Consider the following 20,871-nt stretch of genomic DNA (forward strand, 5'->3'; position numbering starts at 1 on the left):
ATCAGAAGGGTGGGGAGTGGTGAGCAAGGGTCCCCGGGACCCCAGAGAGTCTGGGCTTCCTTCCATTTGCACATGGCAGCAGTGGTTTATTGAGCTCTCCCTTTGCTGGGAGAGCCAAGGGCCAGGTTGCCATTGGTTTGTTTTGACAAATGAGACCCAACTGGCCCTGGAGGAGGAGTAATTTACCCTAGGTCAGCATGACCCCCGCCAGGCTGGGAGCCAAGCCGGAGGCCCAGAGCCCTGGGCAGGTGAGTGGGGCCGAGGCGCAGGGTGGGTGGGGGAACTCAGGGTCAGGGCCGCCTGGTGGAGCTCGGAACCCGGAGAGGGAACCTGGGGAGGCACCAACGGAAGCTCTGGGCGGACCACCCCGGTGGATGGATGGGGAACCAGCCTGGAGGGAAGGCCTGCCCCCTCCCTCCCCGGGAGCCCCGGGAGCCCCGGGGAAGCGGAGGGCGGGTCTGGGTGGGGAACCAGCCTGGACCAGGGTGGCCCCGTGGCCCTGAGGACAGGGATCCCGGCCGTCCTCGTGGTACCCCCCAAACCACTGAGGGATCAGCCAGGTGGGGGGGCCCCCAGACTGGGGAGAGGAAATCATGGTGTGTCTCCCACCCGCAGTTAACCAAGCCCCAAGGAGACCAGTCTGTTTTCATCCCTCTGTAGGCATGGGACTGCCAGTAAGTCTACACTCAGCTTTCATTGAGGGACCCACGATAAAGGTGCCCTGCAGGGAGAGAGTGGCTGGACCAAGCTGCACCAAGCTTGAGACTGGGGTGTGGAGGGGGGGCCCTGGGGTGGGGGAAGGAAGGGTGGTGGCTTGTACAACCTCATGAGCAGAGCTGGAGTGGCCTGGAGAAGGAAGGGAACGGGCGGGATGGAGCTCCCCTGTAGATGGGTTCTGATGGGCTGAAAACAGTTGTCATGGGAGATCCCTAGCATTCACTGTGACACCCCGTTTCAACATGGCAGATTGGAGGACTCTGAGGCCTTGGGGTTGACATGACTCAGTCATGACAAGGAGAGACTCAGTGACAGGCAGTTCTGAAGAACTGTGGGAGAAACGCAGACATGGACAGAAAGTGGGAGGAAGGAGCTAGAGCATCTCCAAGGCACCAGGCCTGTCCTCCTTAAAGCTAGCTGGGCTTCCAACCACGTCCTTTCCATTCCCGAATCCTCCTCCCTCTCGCTGCCTGCTCCACAAGGCGGAAAGGAAAGCACACTAGTGGAATAAATATGGCCCCAAGTTGTGACTAGCTTGTTGCCTCTTCCTTCAGGGGAGATATGGACTTTAGACATTTACCTTCCATCCCCATTCCCCCCCCCCCCAAGTTTAACCAGGCATGTGATCACTGTGTGACACTTCATATGCCTTTGTCTCTCCAATGGCCTTGCCAAGCAGGTCTTATGGCCTCCCTTCCCAAATGACCAGACCAAGGTCCAGAGTTTGAGCAAAATTCCTGCAGATGACACAAGAAGTGGTGAGGCTGGGCCAGTAGTGGAGAAGAGATCTTACACATAGCCATTGAAGGGGTGATGAGCTGGGATACTGGACTCCACGGAAGAGCCACGTCTCACCTCTGCCCTGCTTCTCCTTGTCTCAGGTGATGCTCAGCTTGGAGAACAAGGACAGGAAGGGGTTCACCTGGGCCGTTGCCCCCATCTTGACCACACTGGGCTATCTACACATACTGCTGGTCTCAGTCTTTCCCTTCTGGGTACGGCTGGTGAATGAGGAGACCCAGGAAGTGTTTTTCAGTGGCCTGTTTGAGAACTGCTTCCACATCAAATGCTGGAAACCCCGACCCCTATCTAGTAAGGAGAAGTTGGGGAGAGGAAAGAGAGGGGAGATTGGCTAGTAGGAGCAGGGCTTGGGAGGGAGGCAGGGCCCTAGGGTGGAGGGAAAATTTACCAAGCTGTGGAACATGTTCTCTTTCGTCTCTGGGGGTAAAAGGAGTGGATATGGGAAGCTGGGAAGGGTTAGGGAGTTGTGATTGCTCCTTGGGCTTGAGACCCATTGATCAGGAACAGGCTTTCACTTTAAACCAGGAATGATCGATATATCGATGTGGCTGAATACTGTTTGATCTGGGCCTCCCCCCTTTTTTTCTTTTTCTTTTTGCCAGTCATAGGGCTTGAACTCAGGGCCTGGGCACTGTCCTTGGGCTTTCTCAGGGCTAGAACTCTACCACTTGAGCCACAGCACCACTTCTGCCTTTTTCTGTGTATATGGTACCGAGGAATCGAACCCAGGGATTCATGCATGCTAGGCAAGCACTCTACCACTAGCTCATACTCCTAGACGCCTCCCTTCCTTCCTTCCTTCCTTCCTGGATTTTCCTGCCCAGACTGGCTTTGAACCCCAATCCCCACATTTTATCCTCCAAAGTAGCTAGGATTATAGGTGTGAAGCACTGGCATTGGATCTCTAATTTGTTTTTAACATGCACTTCCACGTTGTTGGAAGCAATCTGGTAAGCCAGAACATTGTTGGGGGTAAAGTGACAGGTCACAGCTTAGGCCCCAACGCCATACTTTGGATCTGAGAGTGGTAAGGGGCTCTGGGGCTATAGTGCCAGGCTCTGTGGGTGGGGCTCTGTCCTTTGGGGACAAGTGTCTTGACTTTCAGCCTGATTCTCCCTTCTCTGCAGTTTATATCCTCCTTGGCCGGGTCTTTCTGCTCTCTGCAGTTGTCTTGGCTTTTTTCACCACTTTCCTCATGGTCTCCACTGCCTCTGAGTTCCTTCTGAGGAGCCGGAAGCACAATGTCCTGTCAGCCTTCATCAGCTTTTGCACAGGTGTGGACCCCATCCTCTGGGAGGGGTGCAGTGGGAAGAGAGCCATTACTACAGTCCCACATCAGCCTTCTCCTAGTTAATGATTTTATCAACACCATGTTTCCAGCTCTGACCTTGGCAGCTTGGGGTCCTATGTCAGGGAGGGCACAAGTGGCAGAGAATTAACATTGAACTCTCTAATGAGAGGGGAATGTTTCTGGAGTTAACGAGGATGTCTTAGAAGACTGAGGAGGGCCCCACCCTGGGAAGTCCTGGGCAGATGGAAATGGTTGAACACAGGCCCTGGGAAACTCAGCTTGGCTTGTCCCATCCAGGGGGCTGGACCAGATGTGAACCAAGCGCATGGATGCCCCAAGGGTCAGCAAAGGGATTTGTGATGGCACAGACCCTGGACATGAGGGACATGCTTTGAGATGAGCTGGGAAGGAGGGCGATTTGGGTGTGTGGCGGGGTGCTGCCTCGCAGAGGATAAAGGACAGAAGTGTCTTTAAGCAGGAGCCACTCGGGCTACATCTGACTGCGTGTGAGGGAGGCTTGGATGAAGGCAGGAGGCCCAGGGAGAGCAAGGCCATCTCCCTGTGCCCTGCAGGGGCCTCTGCCTTTCTGGCCTTGTTGCTGCACGCCCTGGAGATCCGGGATCTGAGGATGAAGCCCAGCCCCACGCAGTTCTCTGTGCAGTGGCCATACTACGTCCTGGCCTGTGGTATCCTGCTGTTCTTAGTGGCCGGTGAGTGCCCAGGGCTGCCAGCTGCCTGCCCTCTGGCCACAGTTACGAACCTGCTCGAGAATCGTGTCAGAGTTTCACTTTTCAGTACCGTAGTCCTGCTACACACCACTATTTCACTTCATTAAAAGGAAGTAAGTTACAATTCCAGTTATGGCTGGGCACTGGTGGCTCACATGGGTAAGCCTAGCTACTCAGGAGGCTGAGCTCTGAGAATAACAGTGTGAAGCCAGCCCAGACAGGAAAGCCCCTGAGACTACTTTTATCTCCAACTGTTAAGTGGCAGAGTGCTGGCCTTGAGGAAAAAGCTCAGGGACAGTGCCCGGGCCCTGAGTTCAACTCCTAGTACGTCCTCCAGGTGACTAGTGGTTATTGCAGTGAACATGAGGTGAAGGGAATGCCAGCTCTCTAGAAAAGTTCTACGGGGCAGCATTGCTCTGCACTCGGAAACTTGCGCCCCATTTTTAGGCTCCCTCTTATTCTTTTCAGATCTAGAAGCAAACGCTTCCAAATATCTGTCCTTTCTTTTACACCATCTTGCCTGTTTTTTTCTATGTAGTCCAGGCTGGGCTCCTGAGCTCATCACCCTCCTGCCTCCCTTTTCAGAATGTTTGCATTATAGACCTGTACCATACTACTTAGCATCTTTCAGCATTTTTGGAACCCTTTTCCCTTTTTCATTTCTGATTAGGGCCTGTTACTCTCTCCTGCTCACACCTGTATTACTCAGCTGATGTTTAGCCTTGTCTCATTTGTTATGTCATCTGTTCAGATTTTATTGTGTCTATTTTCTCTTTCTTTTGTCAGTCATGGGGCTTGAACTCTGGGCCTGGGTGCCATCCCTGAGCTCTTCAGCTCAAGGCTACCACCCTATCCCTAGAGCCACAGTGCCAGCTCTGATTTTTTGGTGGTTAATTGGAGATAAGAATCTCACTGACTTTAGTGTCCAGACTGGGTTTGAACTGTGATCCTCAGATCTCAGCCTCCTGAGTAGCTAAGATTACAGGTGTGAGCCATCCCGCCCAGCTGTATCTATTTTCATAACTAGAAGTATTGTCATGAATCTTGTCATTTCATATTCTCATATTTTCTAGTTGCTTGCATATAGATTTTTATGCCAGTCTTGAGGTTGGAAGTCAGGGCCACTCCTAGTTGTTTTGCTAATTAATTGGAGATAAAAGTCTCATGGGCTTTCTGACCCGGGCTGACTTTGAACTGTAATTCTCAGAGCTCAGGACTGGGCGGCTTTTTACTGTTTTTTAGTGGGAAAGCATCTGCTTCATTGTAACACTGAAAATAGAAGTTCTAAAAATTTTAGCATTACATTAGCATTTTTGATTCACTCAGTGTCTCCATTTTTTCTTCCCTTTATTTTAACTGAGCCTCTTGAGCTAGGTAGGCATCAAGAGGCCTGGGTTTCCTGTTACATTTTCTACTCCCTATGGTTCTGTGGTTTCTACCCACGTGCTGGTACTCCTGTTGTAGGAGAACTCATCCTGTTTCTAAGGCTCTCTCCTGCAGGGGAAGCCATGGAATGATGCCCCAAGACAGAAAGGGCTTGCATTACAGGAGGGAGCCCTGAGCTCTGCAACTCTTTCTCTCCAACCTGACCCAAGCTTTTGCTCTTACCTAGGTGCCATCTGCCTCTCTGAGGAAATAACCTGCCTTAGATGCCATTTGTTGCCCATTTCCCAGCGCAATGAACAGGCCCAGGGGACTCCACGTCTGGAGAGGCTGGAGAATTTGGGAGGAGACCTGAGTTCCATACAGAAGGAGACACTGCTGAAGGAAGAAACAGTTATCTAGCCAGGATATGGTTTTCTACCCTTCTCCCATCCCGGTGAGTACGTGTTTCCTAGTGTATGTTGCTCCTCTTCTCGGCCGGTCTCTGATACTGGGGCTTGAACTCAGGCCCTGGGCTCTGGCCCTGAGCTTTTTCACTCAAGGCTGTGACTCTATTAATAATTTGAAGAAATGGTGCTGTGGCTCCAGGGGTAGCGTGGTAGACTTGAGCTGAAGAGCTCAGAGACAGTGTCCAGGCCCAGAGTTTTAGCCCCACACTGACAAAAACAACAACAAAACCCTTTTTTGCTGGGTGCGGTGGCTCATGCCTGTAATCCTAGCTACTCAGGAGGCTGAGATCTGAGGATCGAGGTTCACAGCCAGCCCTGGAACTAAAGACCATGAGACTCTTATCTCTAATCACCAGAAAAGGGGAAGTGGGCTGTAGCACAAGGGGTAAGGAAGTAGCCTTGAGCTGAAGAGCTCAGGGACAGCACCCAGGCCCAGAGTTCAAGCCCCATGACTCCCCCCCCCAAAAAAATAATAATTTGAGCCATGGCTCCACTCTGGCTTTTTATTGGTTAATTGAAGGTAAGAGTCTTATGGACTTTCTTGCCTGGGCTGTCTTTGAACTACCATCCTCAGGATTACAGGCATGAGCCGCCAGTGCCCAGCCTTTCTTCTGCCTTTGAGAAGCGTCTGAGGGCCAAGTTAACCCTCCACTTCCCACTTTCTGTAGTGACTCTCTGACTCCTCAGTAAAATGAGTTAATAGTTCTTGAAAGTCTTCTGAGCATTTCAAGTGACTTTTTTTTTAAAATTGTTTGTGGGGCTTGAACTCAGGGCCTGGGTGCTGCCGTTGAGCTGCTTTGTGCTCAAGGCTAGCACTCTACCACTTGAGCCATAGGGCCATTTCTGGTTTTTGGTTAACTGGAGATAACAGTCTCACGGACTTTTGTGCCCCGGCTGGCTTCAAATTGCAACCCTCAGATCTCAGTCTCCTGAGTAGCTAGGATTACAGGTGTAAGTGACTTTCTTTACTTTCTTTGCAGGTGTTGAGCCATACCTTAAAAACCAAGCCTGGAGGCAATGAGGAGATGAAAAAATATTTATTACACCATCAAAGGAAGTGAGATTAAAAAAAACAATATACAGAATAGACCCAGTCACAGAGTTTGAATTGATATTAAAAAGTGCTGTTCCCAGTAAATGCATGTCTTGGTACAGGAAGTCTTTCTTTCTTTCTTTCTTTCTTTCTTTCTTTCTTTCTTTCTTTCTTTCTTTCTTTCTTTCTTTCTGTGGGTTATGGGATCATGGGCGCTGTCCCTGAGCTCTTCAGCTCAAGGCTACCGCCCTACCCTTGAGCCAAGCCCTACTTTCTGTTTTCTAGAGGTTAATTGGAGATAAGAGTCTCAGGTCCCTTTGTGTCTGGCTGGTTTTGAACCTTGCTCCTCAGATCTCAGCCTCCTGAGTAACTAGGATGACACACATGAGCCACTGCGCCCTGCGAGTGTTTCTTTTTTTTTCTAATCTCTTTTTTTTGTGTGTGTGGGTCATGGGGCTTGCACTCGGCCTGGGCCCTGTCCGTGAGCTCTTCAGCCCAAGGTTACAGCCTTACTCCTGGGCCTGGGCCTTGTCAGTGAGCTCTTCTGCTCCAGGCTACTGCCCTACCCTTGAGCCAAGACCCACTTCCCATTTTCCCTCCCTCCCTCCCTCCCCTTTCTTTCTTCCTTCCTTCCTTCCCTTCTCTCTCTCTCTCTCTCTCTCTCTCTCTCTCTCTCTCTCTCTCTCTCTCTCTCTCTCTCTCTCTCTCTCTCTCTCTCTCTCTCTCTCTCTCTTTCTCTCTGCCAGTCCTGGAGCCTGAACTCAGGGCCTAGACATTGTCCTTGTACACTTTTTGCTCAAGGCTAGTGCCCTGCCATTTGAGCCACAGTGCCATTCCGGCCTTTTCTGTGTATGTGTTACTGAGGAATCAAACCTAGGGCTTTGTGCATACTAGGTGAGCACTCTACCAGTAGGCCAAACTCCCATCCCCCAGCTACTTCCGGTTTTCTAGAGGTTAATTGGAGATAAGAGTCCTTTAGGGCCAGGGTTGGCTTTGAACCTCGATCCGCAGATCTCAGCCTCCTGAATAGTTAGGGTTATAGGCATGAGCCACTGTGCCCAGCTCTGGTGTTTCTTTTTCCTTTTTCTTTTTCTTTTTTTTTTTTTTTGCCAGTCCTGGGCTTGAGCTCAGGGCCTGAGCACTTTCCTTGGACTTTCTCAAGGCTAGAGCTCTACCACTTGAGCCTCAGCAACATTTCTGGCTTTTTTTTATGTATATGGTAATGAGGAATTGAACCCATGTCTTTGTGCATGCTAGGCAAGCACTCTACCACTAGGCCAAACCCGGGGCCCTGGTGAGTGTTTCTTAAATATGTCTTTGGAGGAAGGGATGTTTGGGGCTGGGAAAAGGGGAAAATGAGTCATTCAAATTTGTCTCTTGGACTGGAAGCCTGAACCTTGTAAATCCATACATCTGGGGGGAGCAAAGGCAAATCAGCCACCAACATAGAAGCTTTCCTTCTCTACATGTATGATGCCTTGACCAATGACCAAAAAGACCACTCACAGGCCTCTGTGTGCTCAGTCTTCCTCTTCTTGAAATTCTGAGTGAGTCCATGGTCAAAGCTAACCTTGGCAGAAAAGTCTGAGCGATTCCAGCTCCAATTAATGAGCAAAAACCTCAACTAGGAGGCATGGCACAAGTGCTAGAGCGCCAAGGCCGTGAATGAAAAAACCCAGTGGGATAACAAAGCCCTGAGTTCAAGTCTTGGTAGTGGCTTTATTGAGGTAGAACTGACTTACAAGAAACTGTATATAACTCCACAACATTTAACAGAAATTCCAGTTAAAACCATCACCACAATCTTGATGACAGCTAGGTACTCGGAATGCTGAATTCTGAGAATGATGGTTCAAAGCCAGGCTGGGCAGAAAAGTCTATGAAACTATTATCTCGAATTACCTAGCAAAATATACTGGAATTGGAAGCGTGGCTTAAGTGGTAGTAGACTAGTCTTGAACAAAAAAGAAAAAAAAAAAAAAGAGCTCTGGGTTCTAGCATACACATACCTTAGGCTCCAGGACTAGCGCCCGCCTCCCCATGCTCCAGGGCCCTGGTTGGTGAGTCCCACATCCCATATTTGCCCGATGCATCCTCTATCCCGCCCTCCATCCCTCTTAAGCTTCTTCTAAAGCTTGCAACACAGAGAACCCCTTCTGCAGGAGGAAAGCAGGTGGGAAGGCACAGAGACCCGGGGGGGGGCGGAGCCTGGCGGTGACGCACGACCATAGAGACGCACCTCCCAGACCTCCGGGCGTCCTAGAGAGGAAACCGGAAGTCGCCTGTCTTTCCCCGCGCACCTGTCTGACAGCCTCCGCCACCCACTTCCGGTTCGTGGAGCGTTCAGGCGAGGCCGGCTCAGGTGTGGGCTCCCGTCGGGGAGAATTTGGGGTTTGGGCGGCGGAGGGTGGCGGCGGCCGGGCGACAGGACCTTGTGTGGTGTCGCTGCGACGTCGTGGCCCCGTGGGCCGGGGCTGGGACGTACCGCGTCGCGTCGCCACGCGATAGCTCAGGTAGGAGGAGCATGGCTGGTCCTTCAGGCCCTGTTGGGCCTAACGCAGGCTGGGCTGGGACTCGGGGAGATCTGGGACTCGTGGGTGGGGGGGAACCCTTTGAAAAGTGCAAGTGGAGATGTAGAGCAGGACCTGGGAGTGGCTGTTTCAGGAACGGCCACGCTGACTCTCCTTTCTGTCCAGTGCCAAATCTGGAAGAAAGGTGGGAGGAGACCCCGGTATAAACATGTGCACCTCCGTGCTGTGATCGCACCCGTGGAGGGAGCTAGCGCAACGTCTGTGAAGTCAGAAGGAGAAACCCCAGCACAGCAGAGAAACTGCATCCCGTAGACTGTCAAGTGTGAGTTCCGCTGAGAGGCCGGGCTTGACAGTGAACGTAAACCCTAGCACTCGAGAAAGCCCGAAGACATTCTGAGCTCCACAGCCAGGATCCTGTCTCCAAAAATACCTAACAGCCTAGGGCTGGTGACTTCTGCCTATAATCTTGGTCAGTCAGGAGGCGGAGATCTGCAAAAGTGAAATTTAAAGCCATCCGGGTAGAAAAGTCCCACCAGACTCTGTTTCCGAAATAGCCAGCAAACTGCTTGACTCAGCGCATAGAGTGCAAGTGAGGCCCTGAGTTAACACCTCAGTACTGGTACCAAAACAAAAAAAAGCAAACCTAACCAAAATTTGTCTGAGGAGGATAGATGAATACACAAATGGTGAATAGATAATTTACCAGAAGCGTGGGCATGCCTCCTGTTCTTTCTCTGCTCAGTCACATCTCTTCCCATTAAGGTCTGTTTCCTACATGAAGTCCTGCAAGAGGATGGGGGTGGGGGAGAAGAACTCACTCTCTTGTCTCCTAGGTGCTTGTTTCACCTTTCACTTGCTTATTTGCCTATTTATTTATTTCTGTATCAGCCTTGAACTCAGGACCTAGACACTCTCCCTTAGCTTTTCCACTGAAAGCTGGCACTCTACCATTTGTGCTACAGTTCCACTTCTGGCTTTTTGGTGGCTGATTGATTGTAGGTAGAGTTTCACTATTTTTCCTGTGTGTGCTGATTTCATACTAGAATCTTTAGATCTTAGCCTCCCGAGTAGATAAGATTACAGGCATGCACCTATGTCCAGCTTAACTTATACTTTTTAGACAGGGTCTTATTTTGTTGCCCAAATTGGATTCAGATTTGTAATTCTACTGTTTCAGTTATCAGGGATTCTTCCCCCCCCTCACCCTCCTTCCCTCCCTTTCTCTCTCTCTTCTGCCCTCTCTCTTTCCCTCACTCTGTTCCTCTCTTCCTCTCTCCCTCTTTTCCTCTTTTTTGTCCTAGGGCTTGAATTCAGGGCCTGGGCACTGTCCCTGAGTCTCTGTGCTCAAGGCTAGCATTCTATCACTTGAGTCACAGTGCCACTTCTGGCTTTTTTGATTAATTTATTGGAGATAAAAGTCTCATGGGGACATTTCTGCCCAGGCTGGCTTTGAACTGCAATCCTCATGTCTTAGCCTGAGTAGCTAGGATTACAGGCTTGAGCCATCAATGCCTGGCTCTTTTTTATTTAAAACATTTTTCAAAAATTATCTTTATAAGCTGGGTGTGATGGCTCATACCTGTAATCTTAACTACTCAGGAAGCTAAGATTTGAGGATCAAGGTTCAAAGCCAGCCCAGACACAAAAAGGACCTGAGACTCTTATCTCGTAGTGGGGCTTGGCTCTAGGGTAGAGTGGTCGCCTTGTGCTGAAGAGCTCAGGGACAGTGTTCAGGCCAAGTTCAAGCCCCATGACCCACAAAAAAAAAAAAAAAAAGAGAGAGAGAAAAGAAAACAATTCAGATAGTTGTACAAAGGAGTTGCCATTCAACAAAGTAGTTTTTGAATACAGTGCATCTTGATCAACATTACTCCTTTCATTAACCTCCCCATCACTCCAATCTTTCTCTTTTTTTTAGTTATTAGAAGAAATACACTAATAGCAAAACAAAACCATAACACAGTATAGTAAATACGTAAGACAGTAACAGTCATTTATTATCGGTAGTCCTTCCTTATCATTATTGGATATTATGGATAGTACATAACTATAACACTCATTGCAGGAAGTTTGTTACTCCAGTGTCAGCATAAGCATATCATGTGTGTTGGGTCCATGTTATGTATTTCCATGGTCATGATGTTAGTAAGCGATAGGAATTTTTTGGCTTTATTTTAATTTTTTTTTTTTCTTTTTAAACACTAGTGCTGAGGATGGAACCCTGGGCTTTGGCCCTGCTTGGCAAGCTGCCTGCCTAACCTGTCTCATCTTTCTTGTGTCTGTGCTGGGGTTTTTGCTCAAGGCTGGTATTATATCACTTGAGCCACAAGTCTACTTCCAGCTTCTTGCTGGTTCACTGGAGGTAAGAGTCTCATTGACTTTCCTTCTTGGACTGGCTTCGAACCAGAGTTCTTAGATGTCAACCTCTTGAGCAGCTGGGATTACAAGTCTGAGTCAGGAGCACACGGCTCTTAGCTCTCTGTTGACCATCTTTTGTGTATGTGCTCTATTTTGTGGTACATGGCCTGGGTAAATGAAGACTCGTATGCTTCTTTAGTATTGGAAGAGCAAGCCCTGGGGAATGGCCTAATTATCCATTTTATATAATTTCCCAGTTGTAGGGTTTGGTCCCAGTCAGGTCCTGAGCTGTGTGTGGGTATGAGCTGAATCTTTTTTTGTGTGTGTTAGAGTCATGGGGCTTGAACTCTGGCCTGGGTGCTATCCCTGAGCTCTTCAGCTTAAGGCTACTGTCCTACCCTTGAGCCAAGCCCCACTTCCCATTTTCTAGAGGTTAATTTGAGATAAGAGTCTCAGGTTCTTTTGTGCTTGGGCTGGCCTTGAACCTTGATCCTCAGATCTCAGCCTCCTGAGTAGCTAGGATTATAGATGTGAGCCACTGCGACCTGCATGAGATGAATTTTATCCCTTTTCTTCCTTCCTTCCTTTCCCCCCTCCCTTCCCCCTCTTAGCTTCCTTTCTCCCTCTCTTCCTCTTCCATCTCTTTCTTTTTTGAGGTTCTGGGACTTGAACCCAGGGCCTAAGGACTGTCCTGAGCCTTTCTGTGCTCAAGGCTAGTGCTCTACCACTTGAGCCACAGCACTACTTCCAGCTTCCAGGTTTTGTTTTTGTTTTTTTTTTTGCCAGTCCTGGGCCTTGAACTCAGGGCCTAAGCAGTGTCCAGCACCACTTCCAGCTTTTTCCATGTACATGGTACCAAAGAATTGAACCTGGGTCTTTGTGCATGTTAGGCAAGTACTCTACCACTAGGCCAAACTCGTGGCCCCATACTTCCAGCTTTTTTGAGTGATGTATTGGATTGAATGGTCATCATCAGATCTCAGCCTCCTGAGTAGCTAAGATTGCAAGCGTGAGACACCAGTGCCCAGCCACATTTTTTTTCTGTTTATTCTGTATACTGGGAGAATCCTGAGTTTAACAGACAGGGCTTTTGGGAATGCTGCTGCTGGCCTTTAGCTTGTTCCCTGGTGGAATGTTCGTTGACCATGCTTCAGGACTGGGACGCACTGACTGTCATGTGTCTCGTGTTCTCAAAAGCTCCTTTGTCCCTCTGTTCTCAGTCTTCTGCCAGGGAGTGTGAAGATGCTTAAGGAGCGCCTGGGGATGGCGGGAGAGCCTCAGCAGCACATGGGGGTTCCTGTGGTGAAGCTGGAGAAGGAGCTGCCCTGGGGCCGGCCGAGGGAGGACTCCAGTCCTGAGACCTTTCGGCTGAGGTTTCGCCAGTTCCGCTACCAGGAGGCCGCGGGTCCCCAGGAAGCCCTCAGGGAGCTCCAGGAGCTCTGTCGGCGGTGGCTGAGGCCAGAGCTGCACACCAAGGAGCAGATCCTGGAGCTGCTGGTGTTGGAGCAGTTCCTGACCATCCTGCCCCGGGAGTTCTATGCCTGGATTCGGGAGCACGGCCTGGAGAGTGGCAAGGCGCTGGTGGCCATGGTGGAGGACTTGACGGAGAGCGCACTGGAGGCCAAGGCGGTGGGTGAGAAGAGGGCCTCCAGGTCTTGGTTGGCATGGGGCCTAAAGAGTGGAGAGCTTAGAGGAAGTGAGTGAGGCAGGAGTCTCCTCAAGAAGAGCCATTCCCAGGAAAGCTGCTGGTGTGTGGAAGGACTGTGAGCCTTAGTCAAGGGCAGATGTAATTGTTCTCAGGCCCCCCCCAGACCCTTCCTGGGGGGATAGTGCTGGGAGTCCTAGCGGTGCTGTTCTGAAGATGCCCAGGGACTTGCCACATGCTGCTTCCGGACTTTGGGTCTGTTCTGGTCACAGGACATTCATCTGACAAGTCTCAGGCCTGCCACACTGCTGGGGTCTACCTTGTCTCCAGGAGAGTCCTAACCCAATTCCATTTCCACCCAATACTGGGGCTTAGAAGTGGGCTAAGAAGACTTTGTTTTGTGGCTGTATCTTAGGGTGAGCCCCGGCCTCCTGGACTCCCCCTCAGGCTGTCCTTACTCCTTGTAGAGCAGCTTTTTCTCACTGATCCACTGGGCTATTGGCGTTGCTTAGGAGATTGTTTTCCCGCAGTGAGTGTAGCATGCACCTCAGTGGGCCAGTTTTGGACTTTCTGTGATGTCATGGGTGGGGATTTCTGGTGAAAGTTCTGCCCTTGAAGGCCGCAGAGGGAATCTTGTCAGTTGCCCTGGACAGAGGCAAGGTGCTCAGAGCTCTGTGAAGGGAGTTAAGCTTCTTTCTAATACTTTCTGCTGCCCTGGGAAAAGCTCCCTATCTGAAGCCGCATGGTCCATCCTTGGTTCTCTTAGTAGGTTTCAATTCAACTCTTTGTGTGTGTGTGTGCAGGTCCTGGGGCTTGAACTCATGGTCTAGGTACTATTTATGAGTTTTTTTTCCTCAAGGTTAGTGCTCTACCATTTGATCCACAGCTCTACTTCTGGCTTCGGGGTGGGTAATTAGAGATAAGAGTCTTGAAGACTTTCTTGTCTAGACTGACTTTGAACCTTGATCCTCAGATCTCGGCCTCCTGAGTAGCTAGGATGACAGGTGTGAGCCACCAGTACCAGCCTTGACCAAGTCTGATTGTAACTGGTGTTGGGATCGTCCTCAGGTTCCATGCCACGTGCAGGGAGAGCAGCAGGAGGCAGCCCTTGGCCAAGGCTCTTGGGAGCCAGCGCTTCATCTGGGGCCAGTGGAAGTTAAGCCCGAGTGGGGGATGCCCCATACAGAAGGTGTTCAAGGCCTAGACCAAAGCCCCGAGGAACAGCTGAGTCAGCACCGTGGGGACCGGACGCAGGCATTCCCGGACCAGGGTAAGCGGCAGATGGTGGGGACTTAGGGGCCTGGAAAACGGTGCCCTGTGGCCAGCCACCCACCTTGGCCTTTAGAAGCCCAGCAGAGGTAAACTACACACTCGCGAGGTGTGGATCTGAACTGACCCCATGGTATCGGAGGGAATGTGTGTGTGGAGGTAGCATTCCTTCTCCCTCCTAGAGAACACTAGGACCTGTGCAGCTGACAGCAGAGTACACCTAGATGTGTCTTTGTTTTCTGACTTTCAAAAGAGTTGTCCCTGAGTGAGGATAGGGAGTTTGACTAACCCTGAAGGGACAGCGCTGGGACAGCCAGACCCCCACCCCTGCCCCTGGGTGTGGGTCACTCTGGGGCCTGCATGTTCCTGAGCTGGTGTGTGTTGAGTTGGTGATGCCTTTTAGGATGGAATGATGATGACCATGCTAATCCTTCTATCTTTTCCATCTCTGCTCAGCACTGCCTATACTCCCGCCAGGTCCATCTCTCCCCACAGTGAGCGCCAGAGAACAAGAGATGGCCGCTGGGTTCCTTGCAGCAGGATCCCAGGTGAGCAAGGCTCCCTGCCCTTTTGGAAATCCTGATCCTGCATGGACGGGCGTTCTGAAAAGCCAGCCACTGCCTTCTAGTTGCAATGGCTCCACCACATTTTTTGCCACTCCATCATGGTTCCTGGTTAACCACGCCAGCCTATACTTGGACCCAAAGCCCCAGGTTAAAAAAGAAAACATTGACACAAGGTCTTGCCTACATAGCCTTGGCTGGCCTGGATTTTGCAGTCTGCCTGTCTGCTTCAACTATCCGAGTGCTGTGGTGACAGGTGTGCACCTCATGCCTGGCTGAAGTTCCAGACTGACTGTGGCTGTTTTTTTCCTTATGAAGGGAAGATGCTACTGAGAGAAATCCGTGGCTGGGTCTGGGGGGATGCTTGTTTCAAGATAGATCCCCTTTGTGGCACTGGGCCCTGAGTTGGGGGAGGGGAGTCCTGGGTGCTGAGCTGTGTGGCTCACACTTGTTTCTCATGAGTTGGGGGTCTTGTGAACACGTGAGCTTGGCACACATACGTTCGTGTTGGTGAGGTACACACACAGCTTCTTGCTACAGTTTGCATCTCTTTTTTTTTTTTTTTTTTTTTTTTGCCAGTCCTGGGCTTGAGCTCAGGGCCTGAGCACTGTCCTTGGACTTTCTCAAGGCTAGAGCTCTACCATTTGAGCCTCAGCACCACTTCCAGCTTTTTCTATGTATGTGGTACCGAGGAATCGAACCTGGGTCTTTGTGCATGCTAGGCAAGCACTCTACCACTAGGCCAAACTTCCGGCCCAGTTTGCATTTCTTCTATAGGACTTCTAGAAGTGCCTTTTTGAGGTAGGGGGAGTATTAAAAAATCGTTTAAAAAGCGGGTGTAATGTTACATGCTTGTACGCTCATCTCCAGAAGCAGAGGTGGGAGAATCATGAACTTGCAGCTAGCCAGTGTTCTTTGATGAGGAAAAGAGGTTATGTGGCAGAAAAGGAGGTGCACATTGTACCCAGCAGGAGCTGCCTGTGGCGAGACTTGATGCCTGTGTCATTCCCCATTTGACTTCCAAGGACTTGGATTATAGGGCATGGGCAGTTTTCCCTGTGCTCAGAGCCTCCCTTCACCCTTATGCTTCTTCATGCTGTAGTGAATGACGTAATTGTTAACACAATTCTGGTAACATGGCCTCATTTTTTTTTTTTTTTTTTTGGCCAGTCCCAGGGCTTGAACTCGGGACCTGAGCACCAATCTTGGGCTTTTTCAAGGTTAGAGCTCAACCACTTGAGCCACAGCACCATTCCCGGCTTTTTTTCCTCTATGTATGTGGTACTGAGTAACTGAACCTGGGTCTTCGTGCATGCTCGGCAAGCACTCTACCACTAGGCTAAAATCCCAGCCCATGGTCTCATTCTTTTTTTTTTTTTTTTTTTAAAAAGAGAATGTAAAGTATTTTTATAGCATATACTAGTTGTCCATTATGATATACCCTGTCCCCCAGCTCACTTGACTTCTCACAAGGCAGCATAGCATTATGCCTGAGTCAGCAGCTCAGGGCTCTGAGGTGTGAAGGTAGGTGCAGGCTGTGGGTGGACGTGGAATGCCCAAGCCGAACCAGCTGAGCACTCCCTTAAGCTGCTGAGAAGTGGTTTTACGCCAGGGCATCTGTCTTGTTTTGCTGAGTCCTTCTCATGTGCTCCTCCATGGGGACTCCTGCATTTATTTATTCATTTATTTTTTATTTTATTTTCATGGGTCATGGGGCTTGAACTAAGCCTGGGCGCTGTCCCTGAGCTCTTCAGCTCAAGGCTACCACCCTATCCCTTGCGCCTCAGCCCCACTTCCCTTTTCTAGAAATTAATTAGAGATAAGAGTCTCACATTCTCACGTTTTTTACTGCTAGGACTGATTTTGAGCCATAATCCTCAGATCTCAGCCTCCCGAGTAACTAGGATTATAGGTGTGAACCACTGTGCCTGGCTACCCCAGCCTTTTGTATTCTCTCTCTGTCTCTCTTTCTTTTGGTGTGTGTGTGTCAGTACTGGGTCTTGAACTCGGGGCCTGGATGCTGTCCTGAATTGTTCCCTCCCCCCTCCCCCAGGATAGTACCGTATCACTAGAGCCACAGCTTTGTTTCTAGCTTTTTGCTGGTTAATTGGTGATAATAGTCTCATGGACTTTCCTGCCCAGACTGGCTTCAAACCGCAGTCCTCAGATCTCAGCCTCCTAAGTAGCTGGGTTATAGGCATGAACCACTGGCACCTGGCTGTGTGTTCTTTTTTTTTTTCTTTGACACAGGTGTCATTGTATAGCTTGGGCTGACCTTGAACTTGTAATCCTTTCTTCACTTGCCCTGTAGTGGGGATTACAAGGCTGCACCACCATGCTAGCTCTAGGCACTCTTTATCTGTAGCAGTCTCTTGCTGTTTCAGGGGTTAGGGCCGTTTAAGGACATGGCCCTGGTCTTCCCTGAGGAGGAGTGGAGGCATGTGACCCCAGCCCAGATCGACTGCTTTGGGGAATACGTGGAGCCACAGGACTGCGGGGGCCCTCCAGGTAAGATTGAAGTTTTGGAACCTACATGTCATGGGTCTTGCCCTGTCCCGGTGCTACTTGTAAGAAATGGGGTTTTCCTGGCACCCAAGGAAGGTGCCTGGGCTAGGGATGGAACGCACTGGCTGCGTGTGCTCCCATGTCAAGGGAGCGTGCAGAAGATAGGAGCAGAAGAGATCAAGGGCAGTGTGTGTGTGTGTGCCCGGGCTGGCTTTGAACTGCCTTCCTCAAATCTCTGCTTCCCGAGTAGCTCAGATTACAGGTGTGATCCACCGTACCTAGCTCCTAGTTCTTTTTATGTGGTCCTGGTCTTACCTGAAAAGGTTTTCTTCCTCTTTAGGTATCACTGTCATTTCTGTCTTTTCTTTCTTTTTTGCCAGTCCTGGGGATTGAACTCAGGCTCAGGGCCTGGGTGCTGTCACTGAACTTTTGTGCTCAGGGTTAGTGTTCTACTACTTGAGCCACAGCCCCACCTGGCTTTTTTGGTGTTTTCAGATAAGAGTCTCTCAGACTTTGTTGCTGGGGCTGACTTTGAACCATGATCTTCAGAGCTCAGCCTCCTGAGTAGTTAGGGTTAAGGTGTGAGCCACCAGTGCCTGGCTTATTTCATCCTCTTTGGTATTCTTCATTCCCTAGTTGTATATAAGCAGTTGCCTCCTTAGAGTTGGGGAGGAATCACATACGGGCAAAAGGATGAGGTTGGGGTGTGGTGACATTCAGGTTATTTCAGTCTTGACTGCTGTGTCAGCATAGGGGACAGACCAGGTTCAGTCAGCCAGCAGTGACTGCCATCTTCCTGCAGGTGACCCTGCCAGGCTCCTAGGAAGCCCGGGTGAGTGACAGTTACCTGGTTAGGCAGAGGGGCAGCATGAGGGCAGGAGCTGAGCAAGGGGACCGGGAGAACCATATGGACCCACCTGGTTAGTGTGTTTGCCACAGGAAGCAGGTGACTAAATGCAGAACAAGGGCTGAGTACCCAGGGCAGAAGATGCCAGGGAGCGTAAATCCTCAGGCTCCAAGAGGAAGGCGAGGGTCGGATGTGCAGGACCGCAGGTGCAGTGGCAAGCAGTGCAGCTGTCAGCTATTGGAATCTGGCAGGGAGAAGGGAAAGTCCGGATGGAGCGGGGGAGAAGAGCAGTTCTTAGGCAGCAGCTCCTGGGGTCACAGCAGCGGTGTTGCCCTTTGCCCGTAGGTGCAGGGAGCAAGGACAAAGATGCAAAGCCCCAGGAGGAGGACCTGAAAGGGGCGTTCGGTGGGCTGGCGCCTGAGCGGTTTGCAGAAGCGGCGGTCCAGGGGCCTGGCCCTGAACGAGCCTGTGAGCAGGAGCCCGGGGGCCCCGCGGGCGACCTGCCTGGGCTTCCGGCCCCGCCGCACGGCGTCCCGCTGCCTGACGCCCCCCACATCCACAGCTCCTGGAAGCCTTTCCAGTGTCCCGAGTGTGGGAAAGGCTTCAGTCGGAGCTCCAACCTGGTCCGCCACCAGCGGACCCACGAGGAGGAGAAGGCGTTCGGCTGCGTGGAGTGCGGGAAGGGGTTCACCCTGCGGGAGTACCTCACCAAGCACCAGCGCACGCACCTGGGGAAGCGGCCCTACGTGTGCAGCGAGTGCTGGAAGACGTTCAGCCAGAGGCACCACCTGGAGGTGCACCAGCGGAGCCACACGGGCGAGAAGCCCTACAAGTGCGCGGACTGCTGGAAGAGCTTCAGCCGCCGCCAGCACCTGCAGGTGCACCGCAGGACGCACACCGGCGAGAAGCCCTACACCTGCGAGTGCGGCAAGAGCTTCAGCAGGAACGCCAACCTGGCCGTGCACCGGCGCGCCCACACCGGCGAGAAGCCCTACGGCTGCCAGGTGTGCGGGAAGCGCTTCAGCAAGGGCGAGCGCCTGGTCCGCCACCAGAGGATCCACACTGGCGAGAAGCCCTACCACTGCCCCGCGTGCGGGCGCAGCTTCAACCAGAGGTCCATCCTCAACCGGCACCAGAAGACCCAGCATCGCCAGGAGCCCCTGGTGCAGTGAGACCCCCGCGTGCCAGGCTGGGGGCCTGGGGCAGGGCACGGCAGCGGCACGGACTGCGTTTCCCTTGGCATGCAGGGAAGCTCTAGGGCGCTTGGGCATATTCCTCGGCTGCACCGTTGCCAGTTGTCCGGTGGTCAGCAGCCTGGAGCTCATTCCCCCCTCCCCCCCAGCCCAGAGCCGCTTTGAAAGGTCATCAGCTCAGACTCCCTCCCTCCTTCCTCCCATTTTACAAATATTTATTGAACACCTTCTGTGCTCCTAGCGAGGAGATTCTGTGGTTTTCCACACCCTGTCAAAACCCTGTTTTGCCAGACTCTCCTGTTCCTCCTTGAAACTAGTTTGTTTTCTTCCTGCCTCCTGTCTCTGGTTGTAGTATTCTGCCCTCTGTAACATTTCCCCATTCTGGTTTTCCCTGCACTATAACAGCTATTAGGAAATTAATATTTTGCTATCACCCACTGAATAAACATGAGAGTATTTTTTAAAAAAATTCAGAGATCTGCCTAGAATCTGGAAGATGAACTGGTATTAATGCTGTATATTGGATGGCACTTTATAAAATGCTTTTTTTCTGTGTTCTCTTGATTTGCTCCTATTTACTGAGGCCCTGTTGTGTGCCAGTAACTTTTCTGGGAGGAGCTTGGGGAATAACACTGGGAGAAAACTTCCCTGACTCAAGTTCACTTGGAGAATGTATTTGGTCCTCAGCACCCGTGGGTACTCCTGTGAGCCCTCTGGGCCCAAGCAGGTGTTCTTGGTCCTATCCACTTCTGCTGAATTGTATTTTCTACCTACCTCTTGTTGATGAACTGTCCTCCAAGTATCTAGGCCCTTTGTCACTCAAGACCCTTGAGTCCTGGATGCCAGGAGGGGTGATGAGGTAGTACCTTCTTGGCACATGTGCTGATTCAAGAAAATGATTGTAGGTATTAAAAACAATGTGTTGGCACATGTGCTGATTCAAGAAAATGATGTTTGTAGGTATTAAAAACAATGTGTTTCTTTACAAATGAAAGTCTGTGTATTTGTAATGGTGTCAATTTTTTAAATTCCACCATTGCCAAAGGATTTTCTTGTTGTTAGGATTCCAGGAAATACATCACTAGCTGTATAGCATATGTAATGTATGCCTTGCCTTTTCACAGTAAGTTTGTCTTTGGCCAACTGTATACTGTTATACTTTTGAGCTGTGGTGTGTCTTTAGGTGCTTCTCTACTTCCTTCTTCCACATTTTGCAGTGTAAATAACAAAAATGGTAACAAGGAAGAGGCCACTTTTTTTTGGGGGGGGGGTGGTCATTGGGCTTGAACTTTGGACCTGGGCGTTGTTCCTGAGCTCTTCAGCTCAAGGCTCCCACTCTACCTCTTGAGCCATAGTGCCACTTCCAGTTTTCTAGTGGTTAATTGAAGATAAAAGTCTCACTTTAGTGCTTGGACTGGCTTTGAACCGCAATCCTCAGATCTCAGCTTCCTGAGAGTAGGTAGGATTACAGGTGTGAGCCATCACGCCTGGCTGAAGAGGCTACGTTTGAAACACAAGATTTTGACACACATTTGCTTCATGACAGGCAACTTATGGA

The 20,871-nt window shown here is 50.7% G+C and overlaps 2 protein-coding genes across 7 annotated transcripts; both read left to right on the top strand.

Moving 5' to 3' along the window:
* The first annotated feature begins 345 nt into the window (after positions 1-345).
* Positions 346-5,322, top strand: Tmem225b (transmembrane protein 225B). 4 transcript variants are annotated; one of them, XM_090324297.1, is made up of 6 exons: positions 346-397; positions 660-674; positions 1,599-1,809; positions 2,646-2,792; positions 3,382-3,519; positions 5,150-5,322. In XM_090324297.1, the coding sequence occupies exons 2-6, from the start codon at positions 663-665 to the stop codon at positions 5,320-5,322; spliced, it is 681 nt and encodes a 226-aa protein (XP_090180423.1). In that variant the 5' UTR covers positions 346-397; positions 660-662. The 4 variants fall into 4 exon arrangements, with proteins under 4 accessions (XP_090180423.1, XP_090180422.1, XP_090180420.1 ...); XM_090324296.1 differs by lacking the exon at positions 346-397 and adding an exon at positions 470-479 and having other exon boundaries at positions 659-674; XM_090324294.1 differs by lacking the exon at positions 346-397 and having other exon boundaries at positions 527-674.
* Positions 5,323-8,743: 3,421 nt separating this feature from the next.
* Zscan25 (zinc finger and SCAN domain containing 25) lies at positions 8,744-20,489 on the top strand. Of its 3 annotated transcripts, XM_090324264.1 has the most exons (7): positions 8,772-8,915; positions 11,139-11,295; positions 12,512-12,920; positions 14,005-14,206; positions 14,662-14,753; positions 17,153-17,276; positions 18,466-20,489. In XM_090324264.1, exons 3-7 carry the CDS (start codon positions 12,534-12,536, stop codon positions 19,290-19,292), a joined length of 1,632 nt encoding a protein of 543 aa, XP_090180390.1. In that variant the 5' UTR covers positions 8,772-8,915; positions 11,139-11,295; positions 12,512-12,533; the 3' UTR covers positions 19,293-20,489. The 3 variants fall into 3 exon arrangements, with proteins under 3 accessions (XP_090180391.1, XP_090180390.1, XP_090180389.1); XM_090324265.1 differs by lacking the exons at positions 8,772-8,915; positions 11,139-11,295 and adding an exon at positions 8,744-8,764; XM_090324263.1 differs by lacking the exon at positions 11,139-11,295.
* The last annotated feature ends 382 nt before the right edge of the window (positions 20,490-20,871 follow it).

Source organism: Megascapheus bottae, chromosome 34, assembly GCF_031878675.1.
Source record: "Megascapheus bottae isolate mThoBot1 chromosome 34, mThoBot2.hap1, whole genome shotgun sequence".
In the NCBI taxonomy this organism is placed as follows: Eukaryota; Metazoa; Chordata; class Mammalia; order Rodentia; family Geomyidae; genus Megascapheus; species Megascapheus bottae.

What these genes read in the sequence shown, in the direction of transcription:
- Tmem225b (XM_090324294.1), top strand. Translation starts at nt 594, where the DNA reads ATGGTGTGTCTCCCACCCGCAGTTAACCAAGCCCCAAGGAGACCAGTC. An exon ending in CTGTAGGCATGGGACTGCCA is followed by an intron (nt 675 to 1,598) that starts GTAAGTCTACAC and finishes TCCTTGTCTCAG; the next exon opens with GTGATGCTCAGCTTGGAGAA. An exon ending in CTTCATCAGCTTTTGCACAG is followed by an intron (nt 2,793 to 3,381) that starts GTGTGGACCCCA and finishes TGTGCCCTGCAG; the next exon opens with GGGCCTCTGCCTTTCTGGCC.
- Zscan25 (XM_090324265.1), top strand. Translation starts at nt 12,534, where the DNA reads ATGCTTAAGGAGCGCCTGGGGATGGCGGGAGAGCCTCAGCAGCACATG. An exon ending in GCAGGCATTCCCGGACCAGG is followed by an intron (nt 14,207 to 14,661) that starts GTAAGCGGCAGA and finishes ATCTCTGCTCAG; the next exon opens with CACTGCCTATACTCCCGCCA. An exon ending in GGACTGCGGGGGCCCTCCAG is followed by an intron (nt 17,277 to 18,465) that starts GTAAGATTGAAG and finishes CTTTGCCCGTAG; the next exon opens with GTGCAGGGAGCAAGGACAAA.